Source organism: Nerophis ophidion, linkage group LG09, assembly GCF_033978795.1.
Source record: "Nerophis ophidion isolate RoL-2023_Sa linkage group LG09, RoL_Noph_v1.0, whole genome shotgun sequence".
Classification (NCBI taxonomy): domain Eukaryota; kingdom Metazoa; phylum Chordata; class Actinopteri; order Syngnathiformes; family Syngnathidae; genus Nerophis; species Nerophis ophidion.
In genome coordinates this window covers 28,760,731-28,778,722 of record NC_084619.1, presented here as the reverse complement: position 1 = coordinate 28,778,722, position 17,992 = coordinate 28,760,731, and the positions used below count along the sequence as shown (strand labels likewise).

At 38.7% G+C, this 17,992-nt stretch overlaps 1 protein-coding gene across 2 annotated transcripts in view; it reads right to left on the bottom strand.

Annotated features, from left to right (window-relative positions):
• cdh23 (cadherin-related 23) overlaps window positions 1–17,992 on the bottom strand; it is a 619,519-nt gene that overhangs the window by 23,154 nt on the left and 578,373 nt on the right. For both annotated transcript variants that reach the window (XM_061910729.1, XM_061910730.1), the window contains exons 44-52: window positions 17,652–17,777; window positions 17,376–17,579; window positions 16,837–17,295; window positions 12,898–13,014; window positions 12,598–12,822; window positions 12,292–12,461; window positions 12,055–12,192; window positions 10,545–10,664; window positions 1,825–2,002 (exon numbers count right to left, since the gene is read on the bottom strand). In XM_061910729.1, coding sequence (XP_061766713.1) covers window positions 1,825–2,002; window positions 10,545–10,664; window positions 12,055–12,192; window positions 12,292–12,461; window positions 12,598–12,822; window positions 12,898–13,014; window positions 16,837–17,295; window positions 17,376–17,579; window positions 17,652–17,777 — 1,737 coding nt within the window. The remainder of the gene's footprint in view (window positions 1–1,824; window positions 2,003–10,544; window positions 10,665–12,054; window positions 12,193–12,291; window positions 12,462–12,597; window positions 12,823–12,897; window positions 13,015–16,836; window positions 17,296–17,375; window positions 17,580–17,651; window positions 17,778–17,992) is intronic.

The window sequence follows — 17,992 nt, the reverse complement described above, 5'->3', positions numbered from 1 at the left end:
TACACACTGGAAAACACACAAAAAAACTCCAAATAAGTCACGGCGTGATGTGACAGGTCGTGACAGTACACCTACTTTGAGACAAGAGCTATACTGATGCGTGGTTGGTTATGGTTTGAAGTCATATCCAAAAATTGCGAGAACGACTTTTTACTGTCAATATCGGCTGCCGAGTTACATTTTTTAATGTTTTCTGCTGGTTGTGTGCCCCCGGATTTTTTTCAATGAAAAAAATGTGCCTTGGTTCAGAAAAAATTGAAAAACACTGCTCTACATAACATGTAATGATGATTCTCTGGTCAAAAAGTGGAAGAGATTATGTTTTACAGACCATCTTAAAACCGCTTTCTGACCATCTCTTCAGGACCTGCTGATTTGTAGGGAGTCCTTTTTATGTGCCTCCACTTCAATTGTGTCTTCTCCCAGTCATTTTTGCTGTTTGGTAGTTTTTAGCTATTTCACAAAAGTCTACTAACAGACAGAAGTTAGAACTGTACGCTACTTTATATTGGAAATATCAACTGCGGAAGATGAGTGCCCCACAACAAGAAGATAGAAAAAAGAAGGAGCAGGCTACAATTACAGAAGAGTGCACAGTTTTAGGACTTATTCAGATCCTAAATACACATCAGCAGGCACTAATAGATAAGAAAAGTTGGTTTTGCCTAATTGGGCAAAACAAACGCCAGATAATATGTCTCCTCATAGGTACCATTTTGGGGTCCTTATACACATGCACACACATGGTAGAGTGGTGCTTACAAACATCAGTCGTTTACCAAGCAAAGGTAACACGCAACGACATTAATACATCCGACACGTACGTAGGATTAACCGAAGGAGCGTTTAAAACCAGAGGGAATAATCACAAGGCCTCCTTTAGAAACCAGACTTTGCAGAATTCTACAGAACTCAGCAAGCACATTTGGAACCTCAAAGACAATAATGTTGAATATTCAATAACATAGCAAATTCTTGCATCCAGCACACCTTACAACAGTGGTAATAAAAGATGCAACCTATGCTTAAAAGAGAAACTGTTTATTATATATCATCCAGATCTGTCATCCCTCAACAAGCGCAGTGAAATCATTTCAACATGCCGCCACAGACGGAAACACCTCCTAGGTAACACATGAGCCAATCACCACACCCTACGCCTGCCTGTACCCACCCACTCTGTGCCCTATATAAACCATTGTATGTGAATGCTTCCATTAAAATCTTCTGATGATTGAGGGAACCCCTCATGAAACAGTTTTGTAGAGACGAAGTAGTCTTGTGATTTTTCCCACACCTACACACACACACACACACACACACACACATATATATATATATATATATATATATATATATATATACATATATATATATATATATATATATATATATATATGTATATATATATATATATATATGTATATATATATATATATATATATATATATATATATATATATATATATATATATATATATATATATATATATATATATATGTGTGTGTATATATATATATATGTATATATATGTATATATTTATTTATTTATATATTTTAAATTTTTTTCAAGGCCACGTTAAATGATGTGGCGGGCCAAATCTGGCCCCCCAGGCCTTGAATTTGACACCTGTGAGCTATAGACTATATGCATGAATAACAACAGCATTATTGATAAAAAAAAACACATACATTTCTTTTTGCTATTTCAAACTGCTTATTAGAGGACAGAAATGTATTTTTTGCCTTTCTTTATGAAAATAATGTGTGTGTTTAGGCACTAAAGTTTACATTTCATAGTTTTAATTTCATCATGATAATACCTGCATGGGGTCCCAGCATGCTGTAGAGTACTGCACCATTCTCTCCTTCATCCAGATCAGTAGCTTTCACAGTAATCACTGATGTTCCGCTGGGCTCGTTCTCAAAGACGCTGGTGGTGAATGCTCGCTCGGAGAACCGTGGTCGATAATCGTTGACATCGAGAACTGTGACGAGGACCTGAAAATAGTTGTAGGATAAAATCAGGCTTACAATCCCTAAGTTATATAGGAGCCCCTATGTTATCAGTGCATATTTGTACATCTGGAGCGTGCTTTGGACACCACAAACCCAGAGATATCATTAGTCTTTATGTGTGGCCAGTGTGGTGTGCCCTAGTGTGGTGGTATATCTCACATGGGGCACACAGCTCATGTAAAGATAACTGAAGCAGTTCTTACAGTATGAGAGCCGTTCAAAAGACTTGACTCGTTCATAAATTTCTCCGATGGGTCGTGGTGGATTAGTTTTTCAGTGTGATTGACTCAAACCAGGGGAATAAAAGAGCGGTTAAAGTAGAAGTACAGGAAGATCCTGGATTGGCCTGGACAGTCTCTGCCTCTTACACAATAGCATAGAAAATGTGTGGGACCTGAGACTTCAGAGTTGCCACACGAACGCCTTAATGATTATTCTTTATCTTGAAAATACTTGTATTTTATCCTTCATTCCTACTCATGGTTTTTACTATTTTACAGGTTTTATTATTTTTACTTTTAAGCGTTCCTCAGAGGAAGCCCGATGAATCAGGGATTAACGGCCATGGCTGTGGGGGAGCTTTGTATCGACCATGGCCGTGATCTGGTGATCTCCTGGTACAGATGGCTCCTCTCCCGTCCAAAGCCAAAACCTAGTAACTCACTTCTAGCTGATTTTGAGAAAACAAAGGAAAACCAATCTATCTTGATGCTGTCTTACAAAGATCTACAAAGTCATCAAACGTATAGATGTTTTCTTGAGCTTTCATTTTCTTGCCGATTGAGCCATGGATTGAATCTGCTCTCATGAAAAACTGAATGGGTGGGCCCCATTCTGCGTTTGCACATTGGGCAAGAGCCGTGTACAGCGTCCAGTTTTTATTTTGACCTCCACAGTTATCTGCCCAAAAGAGTATGCAAGGGGAAGAATCAAGAACAATACATTTAATGAAGGTGCTTGCAACGTCCTGGGCCAATCTTCCAAATATCCCCTCGTGCCATAATATCACATAATCAGGTTGACCGTCGGCCCCCATTCGTGCAAATGTCTCATTAAAGACAATAAGGCGACTGACAAAGAAGCTCCGATTGGTCCCTAGAGATACTAGGTTTTTCTGTTGTATCTACGCGGTTATGTGGTAGTTGCTAGGTCCTGCCATGCGCGTAACAGCTTACTTACGGAACAAATTACAATATCGAATACACTAATGTAAAGCATATCACCTAGGAACTCCAAAATTATTATCAGCTCAGTTTTGACCAAAATTGAGTTACTGGGTTTTGCCTTCCTGTGATAGTGATTTTTCACCTGGCTTCTCTGTACTAAGCCATGCATTCATGTGTGTGTGTGTGCGTGTGTGCGTGTGCGTGTGCGTGTGCGTGTGCGTGTGCGTGTGTGTGTGTGTGTGTGTGTGTGTGTGTGTGTGTGCGTGTGTGTGTGTGTGCGTGTGTGTGTGTGTGTGTGTGTGTGTGTTTGTTCTTGTATTCTCCCATTCTTGAGATATCAACAAGGAAAAGTACCTTGTATATGAGGACCGGTGAACAAGTTAGGACATAAATCATGGTTCCAATACTGAAAACCTTTGCATCTAATAAAAAAGGTCTTATTTGCACCCCTGGTGGGGAAATCTATCAAAATGAGGTTGGGTCCAAAAAGGAGGGATTTTTCAAATTGATTGTGTGTCGCTTTTTAAAATGCTGCCCCTCTGGTGAAATAACAAGTGTGTGTAACAATTTGAAGTGCGCCCCCTCTGGGCAACATATATAATAACAAGTGTGTGTAAGAAATTGTAATGTGCCCCCTTTGGTCAAAATTCATTAAAAATAAATAAATACATATGTATATGGAGACATATCATAATAACTTGAAGTAAATCATGAAGATCAAAAACCAATAACAAACCAAATATAAGTAAAATAAAACAAATGAATGACCAAAAGCTTACCTTTTTTATATTGTAAATACAAATCTGTACATATCTAGAAAGGGTGGTACTAAAGAGGTCGGCATTTTTCAGAGGTATCAAGAAGGTAAGAAATACAAAATTGTGTGTGCGGTGTGTGTGTGTGCGTGTGCTTGTGTGTGTGTGTGTGTGTGTAGGTGTGTGTGTGTGTGTGTGTGTGTGTGTGTGTGTGTGTGTGTGTGTGTGTGTGTGCGTGTGTGTGTGTGATGATGGGGTATGTAGTCATCAGAGTATTGTTTTTAAGTTTGTAAATCACTTGGTGTTTTGTTTATTTTATGTACGAAAAGCGCTTTATGAATAAAGTTTGGATCATTGATTTATTGAATGATGATTTACAATTCATTTCACAAAGGGGTTTCTTGTCATTAAAGGTAATTAGAGTTATGTAAAGTAAAGATTATGGTATTGCTCACAGCCTTCCACTCGAGTGCAGCTGGATAGGCTCCTGCCCCCTGCAATCCCGGGAGGAGCAAGCTGTAGAAAATGGATGGATGGAATATTCTCGCTCGGTCATTTATCATCGAATGTATGCACTTAATCAACTACTACACTTATTTTGTAAGAAGGAGTGGACAAAATCCCAATTTAGATGTGTGTAACCCTGGCAACCAACAATGAGAACCACCTGACCTCTAAGATGACCTATACAAGTTTCTCCACTTATTTCTGAGTCATGTTTTGCTTGGGGAACAAATATAAAATGTATATGTTCTCCTGAAAGAACATAGGTATGTTCCCATAGGGTTTTATACTTTTGATACGATTATCTATGAGTGAAACCAGCTGATAACAATACCGATACCGATCACATGCATATGTTTCAATTTATTAATAGTGTGTACTATTGACAGTTTAACAACATCAACACAATATTTAAACTAGTACCTTATACTATTTTATTAGATACAATTGTTCGATCCAAATAAAGTCAATAGTGTCATTCAGGGCTTGCAGAACTCTGCTGCTTGTCATTTAACCAAAACCAAACAAAGTGAGTGCTTCCCTTCATTGGTTCCAGTTACTTTTAGAGTTCATTTTAATGTTTTACTTGGTAATTTCAAATGCTTTTACACCAAGAAGCTTCCTCTTATTGAGCTGCTGCAGCCTTATTGTCCCAGCACGACCCTGAGGTCTTCAGACCAGCTCCTCCTGGCTGTCCCAAACACTAGGCTAAAAACCAGAGGAGATAGAACCTTCTCAGTGGCAGGGCCCAGACGGTGGAAACCACCTGCCACTATCCATGACATGGGTGTCAAACTCGGGCCCGCGGGCCAAATATGGCCCGTCGTGTAATTTCACTTGGCCCATGAGGCAATATCAAATTAACATTAGAACTGGCCCGCCGCTGTAACACCGCATTCACCGCTAACACTCTTACTTGCCAACCCTCTCGATTTTCCCGGGAGTCTCCCGAAGTTCAGTGCCCCTCCCGAATTTCATCCCGGACAACAATATTTTGGGTGGGCTTTAAAGGCACTGCCTTTGGCGTTCTCTAAAACCTGTCTCCACGTCCGCTTTTCCTCTATACAAACAGTGTGCCGGCCCAGTCACATAATATATGCGGCTTATACACACACACAAGTGAATGCAAGGCATACTTGGTCAACAGCCATACAGGTCACACTGAGGGTGGCTGTATAAATAACTTTAACACTGTTACAAATATGCGCCACACTGTGAACCCACACCAAACAAGAATGACACATTTCGGGAGAACATCCGCACCGTAACACAACATAAACATAACAGAACGAATACCCAGAATGCCTTGCAGCACTAACTCTTCCGGGACGCTACAATATACACCCCCCGCTATCACCAAATCCCGTCCACCTCAACCCCACCGCCGAAAATAGGCATTAAATTTTTATTTAAATTCTATTTGATATGCCATTGATATTTTTTAAGTATTATTATTATTTGAAACTCGATTTTGCATGTCACTATAAAGTTACATAAGCCTTGCTTGTTCAATATTCAATGCAAAACTTGTTTGGGTCCCTATTAAAAGGTTAATTTTTTGTTCGGTTTAAAATTTTGGCCCACTCTGTATTTGAATTTGACACCCCTGATCTATGAGGTCCTCCCAGTCTCTGAGCCAAATCTAGGCTAAAAACATATTTTTACTCCTTGGCGTTCAAATCCAATCCCATCTTGGTTGTTTTTATGTCTTGTTTTATCCTTTTTTTTAATCTATTTATTACATTTTAGTATTTTAGGTGATATATTTTGCACTTATTTTAAGGTATATTTTACTATTGTATTTTATTCGTCCTTCCGTATTACCATTGAAATGTGACACTATGTGCCCCTTTTTTTGTTGCAAATTGTTTCTTATGTCTGTACAGCAGTTTGGTCAACTGGGGTTGTTTTTAAATGTGCTATATAAATAAATAAACTGAACTGATGAGCTCACATGACAGTTATTATTAGTTACATGTATTAGGTTTTATTTCGCCCTGCAGCGCTCTTGTTTTTGTTTCCACTTCCTGTTTCTCTCCATTTGCCACCACTGCTTTAGTCCGAGGGCTGGCTCCCTCTCCTGTCCCTGATTGACGATCAGGACCCATCTGTCCCTAGTTGCCAATCAGACTCCTTCTTCCTCTGGACTGGGCTGGATCATTTTGCTTTGTTTGCAACTCGTCATGCTGCATAGATTTCCCTACGCTTCCTGTGCTTAATTGCTTTTTTGCACTTCCCCGCTGCACTATTTTTGTTTTGTTTTACCGTACAAAATGTTTTTTACTTGCACTTAGCCTGCTGTCTCTGCATCGTGGGTTCTAGAAAAACACTAGAATAGTGGTTTTCAAATGGGGGTACGTGTACCCCTGGTGGTACTTGAAGGTATGCCAAGGGGTATGTGAGATTTTAAATACTCTAAAAATAGCAACAATTCACAAATCCTTTATAAATATATTTATTGAATTTCAACAAAATATGAATGTAAGTTCATAAACTGTGAAAAGAAATGCAACAATGCAATATTCAGTGTTGACAGCTAGATTTTTTGTGGACATGTTCCATAAATATTGAAGTTAAAGATTTCTTTTTTTGTGAAGAAATGTTTATAATTAAGTTCATGAATCCAGATGGATCTCTATTACAATCCCCAAAGAGGGCACTTTAAGTTGATTATTACTGCTCTGTCTAGAAATATTTATTTATTATTGAATCACTTGTTTATTTTTCAACAAGTTTTTAGTTATTTTTATAACTTTTTTTTCCAAATAGTTCAAGAAAGACCACTACAAATGAGCAATATTTTGTACTGTTATACAATTCAATAAATCAGAAACTGATGACATAGTGCTGTATTTTACTTCTTTATCGCTTTTTTTCAACAAAAAATGCTTTGGTCGGATTAAGCGGTACTTGAATTGAAGAAGGTTCACAGGGGGTTCATCACTGAAAAAAATGTTGAGAACCACTGCACCAGAACAAGGCGCAATAATAAAAGATGACAAATGGGTTATACTTCTATAGCGCTTTTCTACGCGCTTTGACACAATTTCCACATTCACCCCATGCAAGGCCCTAACCACGAAACATCAGGACTGGGATGGCGGAAGCCGGGGATCAAACCTAGAACCAAACCAGGAACCCTCAGTTTGCTGGCACGGCCACTTTCCCATCCAAGCAAACCTGTCCAATAAAAGAAATCCAAAGAAAATCAAAAACTTCCATCTATTACTTATTTAAATGTTTTGTTTTTTCCCCTCAGAGTCCTCCTGAGTACAGGGGATTGATGCCCCTGTACACTGTATAATACTGGCCCGCCGGTATTATACAGCGGCGATGCCTCTGTAACACCGCATTCACCGCTGATACTCGTACTTGCTAACCCTCCCGATTTTTCCGGGAGGCTCCCAAAGTTCAGTGCCCCTCCCGAAAATCTACCGGGGCAACCAGTCTTCCGAATTTCTCCCAATTTCCACCCGGACAACAATATTGGGGGCGTGCCTTGAAGGTACTGCCTTTAGCGTCCTCTACAGCCTGTCATCACGTCCGCTTTTACGCCATACAAACAACGTGCCGGCCCAGTCACCTAATACATGCGGCTTTAACACACACAAGTGAATGCAAAGCATACTTGATCAACAGCCATAAGGGTCACACTGAGGGTGGCCGTATAAACAACTTCAACACTTTTACAAATATGCGCCACATTGTGAAGCCACACCAAACAAAAATGACAAACACATTTCGGGAGAACATCCGCACCGTAGCACAACATAAACACAACAGAAGAAGTACCCAGAACCCCTTGCAGCACTAACTCTTCCGGGACGCTACAAAATACATCCCTGCTACCACCAAACCCCGCCCTCCCCAATTTTTATTTACATTTTATTTGATATGCCATTGATATTTTTTAATCATTATAATTATATTTTAAAACTCGATTTTGCATGTGACAATAAAGTTATATAAGCCTTGCTTGTTTAATATTCAATGCAACACTTGTTTGGGTCCCTACTAAAAGGTTAATTTGTTCAAGCTTGGCCCATGGCTTTGTTCAGTTTTAAATTTTGGCCCACTCTGTATTTGAGTTTGACACCCCGGGTTTAGATGATAATGAGTCATATATTGGAATATGGGATACATTATTTAAATTTGTTTTAACTGTTAAATTAACCTAAAATATGACTCATTTTATCTTTGTGGAAAATATTGGACACAATGTGTTGTCAAGCTTATGAGATGTGATGCAAGTTTAAGCCACTGTGACACTATTGTTCATTTTTAAAGTTTTTATTTTTTATAAATGGCTGTGGTGATAAAGTCAACGAGGGTTTTCTAATCATTGCTATGTTAGAATTCTTATTAATATTGATACTGTTGTTGATATTATTTTTTGTTTGACTACTTTTGGATTGTTTTGTGTCAGCTTTGTGTGTCCTCTCAATTGCTCTGTTCATTGCTATCCTGAATGTTGTTCCGTCGTCTTTGGGTTTCGAATTGAAATGTTATCACTATGTTATTATTGTGTTGGATTGATTAATAAAAAATAAAAATAAAATACAAATATTGACTTAATTACTTTAGTATTGATCAAATACTGATAATACCCATGGTATCGACACTACCAATTAAGGACTGTGACAATGCTGACACACCAGTAGTTGTTCTTTATATTATCATATCTCTAGACTTTTATCACGGGCTTTAATTATTACTAATTTCCGATTAGTAAATGTTCAACTATTTTGCTGAAACACATTTCCATCTGCACTTTTTAAAGTTTACTTAAAACTTTTTTCTTGTTGTTGTTTAAAGCTAGCCTAGCGGTTAGCTTAGCTATTAGTATGCCTGGTGCTGACTAGCCCTCGGTGTGCAACGTGTAGCCTCGTCCTCTAGTGACAATAGTAATTGATAATGAAACGTAAGAAACTAAAAAAGGACATGCGATGCAAGTGTAAGCCACTGTGACACTATTGTTAATTTCTTAAATGTTTTTATTTTATTTTTTATAATTAGCTGTGACGATATATAAAAAAATAAAATAAATAAATAAAAAAAATAAATAAAATAAAAACATTTAAGAAATTAACAATTAACAATTAAAAATTATTTTTTTATAATTAGCTGTGACGATAGGGCTTCACGGTGGCAGAGGGGTTAGTGCGTCTGCCTCACAATACGAAGTTCCTGCAGTCCTGGGTTCAAATCCAGGCTCGGGATCTTTCTGTGTGGAGTTTGCATGTTCTCCCCGTGAATGCGTGGGTTCCCTCCGGGTACTCTGGCTTCCTCCCACTTCCAAAGACATGCACCTGGGGATAGGTTGATTGGCAACACTAAATTGGCCCTAGTATGTGAATGTGAGTGTGAATGTTGTCTGTCTATCTGTGTTGGCCCTGCGATGAGGTGGCGACTTGTCCAGGGTGTTCCCTGCCTTCCGCCCGATTGTAGCTGAGATAGGCGCCAGCGCCCCCCGCAACCCCGAAAGGGAATAAGCGGTAGCAAATGGATGGATGGATGTGACGATAATGTAAATGAGGGATTTGTAATCACTGCTATGTTGGAATTCTTATTAATATTGATACTGTTGTTGATATTGTTCATTTTTAATGGACAACTTTTGGACTGTTTTGTGTCATGTTTGTATGTTGTCGCAATTGCTCTGTTGATTGCTATTCTGAATGTTGCCGGGCCGGGTTTGGTTTTGGAATTGGAATTATACTATTATTGTATTATTGTGTATAATTTTGTTGGATTGATTAATAATGATACAAAAATAATAATAAACTAAGAAATTCAGTTTATTTGCTGTAATGGAGGGAATTATTATTAGCTTAAGGGAGCGCCTCTGAGAAACTGATAGCCACTTGTCAGCAAGAGGACAAAAAGTAATACAGAACAAGTAATACAGTGTCAGCCCGCGTGGCTCACCTTGGATAATGGGGATCTTTATGTAAAATTTAAAACTCTGACAAAAAAAAAAAAGTTAAACTTATATACAATTACCAAAAGTGTGTTAATGTCTTTGTACAAACGTAAATTCCAAAACAGCAGAGGATCACATATTTATTTTCCCCGCTATGCATTTTTAAAGAATAGTACCTGGACAGAGTTCTCTCGTCTGTTGTTGGAACTGCCACCAGGGTTATCACGGGCCACAGCGGTTAGAGTGTAGTGGTCCTTTGTCTCTCTATCCAAGGGAGAGAGGATGTAGATGTCTCCCTGAAACAAACAAGGGAGAATGGTTGGAAAGGAAATTTGAGCGGTTATTGTTTACAGAGGCAATTCTAAGCCTCTCCCAGCTTTTGGAATCAGTCATGAATAAAACATCTCAGCAGGCAAAAGACATTGGAACAACGTTGGGAACTTGTTGATTTAAGTCCTGATGTTGAGCAACTCACACATAACGATGAAACAACTTTTGATTACGTGGAAATTTGAGAATTGAGTATGTCATAGTCAGAACCACGTCATACATGTAGTACATGATATACATACATATATCCATTGAACAGTCTTGTTGCACAATGGCAATATTATTATTTCACAAAAAAGAAAAGAAAATTAAACTAAGAAAATTAAATAAAATACAATTAAATTATACATATCTCAAAAGGGTAATGGGAAGAAGTATACACTTTTTGAACCCCTCCCCCCCCTTTTTTACATAGTTACTTTGACTAATATCCAGTTTCCTCTGAACCACATTTAATTAAATTCCTCTGAATCCACAAGCCTCAATTTGCCCACAACAATGTGCTTACAATTCTCAATAAATCATCACAAGTAAGTCATGTAAGTCATTCATACTCATATTTAAAATAAGCCTAGACCTTACTATACCGAACCAACATTAGATTTGCACAATTTCTTAAAATGCTCAATGTTTGAACAGTGTTTGAGTTCATCACCCAGGATGTTCCATATTTTCGCCCCACAGACAAAAACTTTTCATTGTGCTAAGTGCTGGCGTTCCCTGAGATTATATCCCACATCCCTTTCTTTGAATAAACTTTGAATATTTGCAGGCAATTGATAACTTCTTACTTTAAACAGGATAAGCCCTGTCAAATATTCTACTAAATCAGGACATTTTAACAGTTTTGACCTTAAAAATAAACTATTTCTGTGCTCCTTGAAGCTCGCATTATATATAATTTTATGTGCCCGTTTTTGTAAGTTTGTTAAGGGATGTATGCTGGTTTTATAATTATTTCCCCAAACTTCACACAGTAACTTGAGTAAAAAGCTCAAGTTGTTAGTTAGTTGTTGACGTGTAATCAATGTTGGGTTCTGAAGTTGATTTGACCATTGAATTTTGTTCATTTTCCAACCAATATTCTACAAGACAAATACAAAATGTATTCAATGTCAGGTTGTGATGTTTATTTGACCTTTGAAATTTTGTCATTTCAACAACGTGGATCCAACCTTGGTCATTAACGTTGTCTCAATTTACAAATACAACTATTTTGCAATGTTGTTTCAAAGTCAGTTTTAAAGGACATGTATGTATAATCAACGTTGCATCAATGTCTTGTGCCTGCTGGGATGTGAGGGTAACGTGCTTCAGTGCCAGTACGGCAGGTTAGTGGTGCACAAGTTAACTCACAGTGGTCGGTCTGATGCCAAACTTGCCCTCCCCGTCTACCAAGCTGTACTCAACAACAGCAAACAGACCAGAATCGGCATCAGTGGCAGTGACACGAACAATGGTGGTGCCAAGGTTCACGTTTTCAAAAACAGGTTCCTGCAAAATGAGATGATCATAAAATCAAATGAACAAATAATAAAATGGTGTATTTCAGTGATCACTTTATATTTATTTCATGATTTTTCTCTTCAGTACCTGATATGACGGTTGTAAGAAGACTGGGTTGTTGTCGTTGACATCCACTATGCGGAGATAAACGGGCAGCTCAGCAATCCTGGGAGGACTTCCGTGGTCCCTTGCCCGGATTGTGAAATTAAGCCATTGCACTTGTTCGAAGTCCACCGTCTGGTTTGCAACAATCTTACCTGAGAAGTTTGCCAGACATTGACGGTTTTTATCATATTCTAAACCCAAGTACTTAATTTGTGAACACCAACATACGATATGACTTCATGTAGGCAATAGTTTGTGAGGATGCTGATTAATATTGTGTTGTCATACCAGTGGAGGGGTCCTCCAGTCTGACGTAGCCACCTCGTGGTAGGTGGAGAAGCTGATAGATGACCTGACCATTGGGGCCTTTGTCCGGGTCCACAGCTGACACTGACAGCAATGTTGTGCCTGGCTGCGCTCCCTCCAAAATCTTTTCGGTAAAGTTTGTCACTCCAAAAGGCCGGAAACGAGGAGCGTTGTCGTTTACATCCAAAATGTTGATGGTTAGTCTTGCTGAAGTGAAAGGCAAACAAGGATATGATTATTGTATCAAGTATTTCACAGCTTTATGACAGAAGATGAACTTACCATTCGGGACACTGCCAGACTTGTCGATAACCTCACTAGCATTGTCGTGAACGGACACAATAATCTCGAAGGTTGCTACCTGCTCTCTGTTGAGTGGGTTTCGTACAAACACAGCACCTGTAACACATTTTTAACCCCAAAAATGTGTTAGTATCATCAGAATATTGACCTAATGGCTATGCGGTTGTTTAGAGTCACTAGGTCGCATGATTATGGCGACCGTCATTTCAGTTGCCGATCATCTCAACGTGGTTATCATGCTCTGCATGTTTTTGCTGAATTGCCCCATGGATACAATTACAGTTGTGATCAAAATTATTCAACCCCCACACAATGTTGGTGTTTTAGCAAATTGGACATTTATTCCGTATTTCGTTTATAGTCATATCAAATAAAGATATGTGAAATAGACAAATGCAACTTAAATTGTAACACTGTATTTTACAAAATACCAAAAAAGGACATTTTTCTTAGTATCTCATTGACAAAATTATTCAACCCCCTAGTTACATGCATCTTTAATACTTAGTAGAACACCCTTTGGCAGTAATTACATCCTTCAAACGTGATATATAACCGGACACAAGCTTCTTGCAACGATCTACAGGTATTTTAGCCCATTCCTCTTGAGCAAAGGCCTCCAGTTCATTCATATTCTTGGGCTTGCGTGCTGCAACTGCCTTCTTCAAGTCCCACCACAGGTTTCTATAGGATTTAGGTCTGGCGACTGTGAAGGCCATTCCAGAGTCTTCCAGCCCTTCTTCTGCAACCACTCTGATGTTGATTTGGAGGTATGCTTGGGATCATTGTCCTGTTGGAAGGTCCAACGTCTCCCAAGCCTCAGCTTCGTCACTGACTTCATGACATTTGCAGCTAATATATCCTGGTAGGAAATAGAATTCATAATGCCTTGAACGCGCTGGAGATTCCCGGTAACTGAGGCAGAGAAACAGCCCCAGAGCATGATTGACCCCCCCCCCCCCCCCCCCACCATGCGTAACATTAGGCAAGGTTTTCTTCTCTTTGTAAGCTTAAGTTTTTCTCCTCCAGACATAACGTTGATTCATAGGCCCAAAGAGTTTCAGTTTTGTCTCATCACTCCATAGAACAGTTTCCCAAAACCTTTGGGGTTTGTCCAGATGATTTTTGGCATACTGGAGTCTATTTTGCTTGTTCCTGGTAGTCAGAAGTGGGGTGCGCCTGGGAGTTCTGGCATGGAGGCCTTCATCTCGTAGTGTACGCCTTATTGTCTGGGACGAAACCTGCGTTCCCCCCTCTGCAATGTCCTGTTGTAGTTCCTCAGCTGTTACCCGGGGGTTTTTCACCACTGTACGCTTCAAATACCGGACAGCAGTTGCACACAGCATCCTCTTACTACCGCGCACAGGTAGTGTTTCCACTGTGCCTTTAGCTTTAAACTTGCAAATTATGCTCCCAACTGTGTCTCTTGGAATGTGTAATGTCTTTGCTATTTTCTTATATCCATATCCTTTCTTATGAAGAGAAATTACCTCCTCTCTTGACTTCTTTGACCACTCCCTGGACTTCACCATGTTGCAAATACACCATTGACCATCTACAAGAAGTTGAGCATCACAGTCTTTTTCAATCAGTTTAATTGTTGCTCGTTATGGTTCTAATCACATCTACAGGTGTTTTCAACACCTGATTGAAAATACCTTATTTAAATTCTGTCCTTAAGAGTTGTGATCTTCAAGGGGTTGAATAATTTTGTCAATGAGATATTAAGAGAAATGACACTGTTTGGTATGTTTCAAAATATAATGTTGTAATTCAAGTTGCATTTGTTTATTTAATGCATCTTTATTTGATATGACTATAAACAAAATACGGAATAAATGTCCAAATTGCTAAAACACCAAAATTGTGTGGGGGTTGAATAATTTTGATCACAACTGTATACTTTGTTTCTCCTAAACTTTTATTCAGCAGTGAACAACTTGTAGTTTGATTCAGCTGCATCGCGGCCGCATCCATTCCAAAGCCTATGAAGTTGCACTATATTGCCAAAGGTATTTGGCCACCCATTCAAATGATGAGAATCAGGTGTCTTAAACACTTGGCCCGGTGTATAAAATCAAGCACTTAGGCATGGAAACTGTTTCTACAAATATTTGTAAAATAATGGGCTGCTCTCAGTGATTTCCAGCGTGCAACAAATCCAGTCGTGAAATTTCCTAACTCCTAAATATTCCAAAGTCAACTTTATTATAAGAACATGGAAGAGTTTGGAAACAACAGCAAGTCAGCCACCAAGTGGAAGGGCATGTAAACTGACAGAGAGGAGTCAGCTGATGCTGAAGCGCATAGTGCAAAGACTTTCTGCACAATCAGTTGCTACAGAGCTCCAAACTTCATGTGACCTTCCAATTAGCCCACGTACAGTACACAGAGAGCTTCATTAAATGGGTTTCCATGGCCGATAAGCAGTACCTAAGTCATACATCACCAAGTCCAATGCAAAGTATCGGATGGAGTGGTGTAAAGCACCTCTGCACTGGACTCTAGAGCAGTGGAGACTCCTTCTTTGGAGTGATAAATCACACTTTTCCATCTGGCAATCTGATGGACAGTCTGGGTTTGGATGCCAGGAGAACGCTACATTTCGGACTGCATTGTGCCGAGGGTGAAATTTGATGGAGGAGGAATTATGGTGTGGGGTTGTTTTTCAAGAGTTGGGCTTGGCCCTTAGTTCCAGTGAAATAAACGTTGAATACTCCAGGATACAGTACCAAAACCTTTTGGACAATTCACTGGGATGGCACTTCAGGTTCACATGTTAGTAATAATCGAATGCCGTCATCATGATAGGTTTAAGCCCGCCTTTCTAAAATGGCCTTACTGTTTAAGTTCATATTGTAGCCAAACTTTTTCCTTAAAGATATAATGTCTAAAAGACATAAACAAATGTTATATTTTAGCCTATTTATTGTGTCTTGTTTAGTTTTTAATTGAAATCCAAAGCAGAATTACAGTTTTGAATTGGCTTCACTATGGCATGAAATATCAAACAATGTTACACCCCTTGGACACGTCAACCTATTTTTTGTACCTTTTCATATAGACTTGGACATTAATTGTAAAACAAACACATGACTATAGAACATACTGGATTTAACTAAATTATAGTCCTCAATGTAGTCTTTCTTATAATTATTTACCTTACATTATTAATTTGTAAATAAAAATCTTTACACACCATGTCAAATATTATTAATATGTTATTTCTCAATATTTACTTTTATTATGGCCAAAAGTAATAGAGTAAATCTTTGTTTATCGCTGTTAATTGATTCCGGGCCTGGCTATGATGAATAGATTTCCACAAAGTAAGAATTATTAATTATTAATTGAATATTTTCATAGACTTTTTGAATATGTTTTTTTTACTTTAATTTATATATATATATATATATATATATATGTATATACACAGTATATACATATACACATATATATATATATATATATATATATATATATATATATATACATACTTATACATATATATGTATATGTATGTATAATTATATGTATATATATGTGTATATGTATATACTGTGTATATATATATATATATATATCTATATATACACACATACATATATATATATACACAGTATATACATACATACATATACACATATATATACATACATACATATATATATATATATATATATGTACATAGTATATACATATACACACACACATATATATATATATATATATATATATATATATGTGTGTATTTATATATATATATATATATATATATATATATATATATATACATGTTACTATTGTAAACAGCACCTTTAAAGTCCGGAATGGGGCTACAGAAAATTATTGTTTATGGCCACAAAAATTTTAGGACCGGCCCTGATCAAGGATATTAAAATGAGAATAATTTCTAACCGGTGTGTAAGTCAATGCCAAAGGACTCCTGCAGGCCTTCAACGGGATTGTTGCCATCATCCTTTGCCTCCACTGAGATGATGTAATACTCCAGCCGTGGATGCAGGTCAGGGTCCTTGGCGGTCAACGTGGCGACCACCACCCCAGGTGGCGTAGACTCGTTGACATTAATCATGGTTACAGGCTCTATAAAACGGGGACGTGAGTCGTTGACATCATCCAGGATGACCGTCAGAGTGGCCGTGCCAGACATAGGTGGCGTGCCGCGGTCCGTTGCCATGACAACCAGTCGGTACGATCCACGCTCCTCCCTGTCGAGGGTGGTGTTGCCAACCAGGACGGCACCGGAGAGCGCGTCAACCACAAACCGATCCTGCGCGCCGCTTACTAAGCGGTACATGAGCCAGCCGTTAGAGCCGGAGTCAGCGTCGATGGCGGACAGCTGGGTCACCACAACACCTGGAGGAGACACGCTAAGCTTACACATAGTATTATACCAAACATTCACTATTGCTTTTTTTTTTTTTTTTTACACGCACCAGTCGGGCTGTTCTCGGGGAGTCTAACACCAAAACTGGAAGGACTGAAAACAGGTGGGTTGTCATTCTGGTCCAGGATGGTGACTGTGAGAGGAACACTGCTGTTTAATCCCCCAATGTCCTCCCCGACCAGGACCAGCTCTATCCGAGGCTCCTGATACGCCTCACGGTCCAACTTGGCTCCCTGTTGCACATGTATGACTCCTAGAGAAAGACACACACTGTTGTGGAGGAACTTTCTACACATCTGTACCCATGCTTTGGAGCGATCGTTACCAGTATTGGCATTCACAGTGAAAAGGTCCACTCGAGCTCCCAGCAGACGATACTTCACCACAGCATTGGGTCCAATATCCTTATCTACTGCTAGGATGGGCCCATTCAGCACTGTTACAGTACTACCTGAGGGGGTGGAGAGGCAAGAATGTTAAAACTCTATGAAGACTTTTTATTTTAAATTAATCCTGGTTTCATCTGAAAGGATGATGAAATGATGATTTTCGCCTTTTCTGACGTATACTTGTTGTTACAATGTTGGCTCTAGGCTTTGTGTGGCCCTAAACACAATTTTGTTTGTGATCTTTAATATTACTATTATATTCCAGAAGGGGGCATCA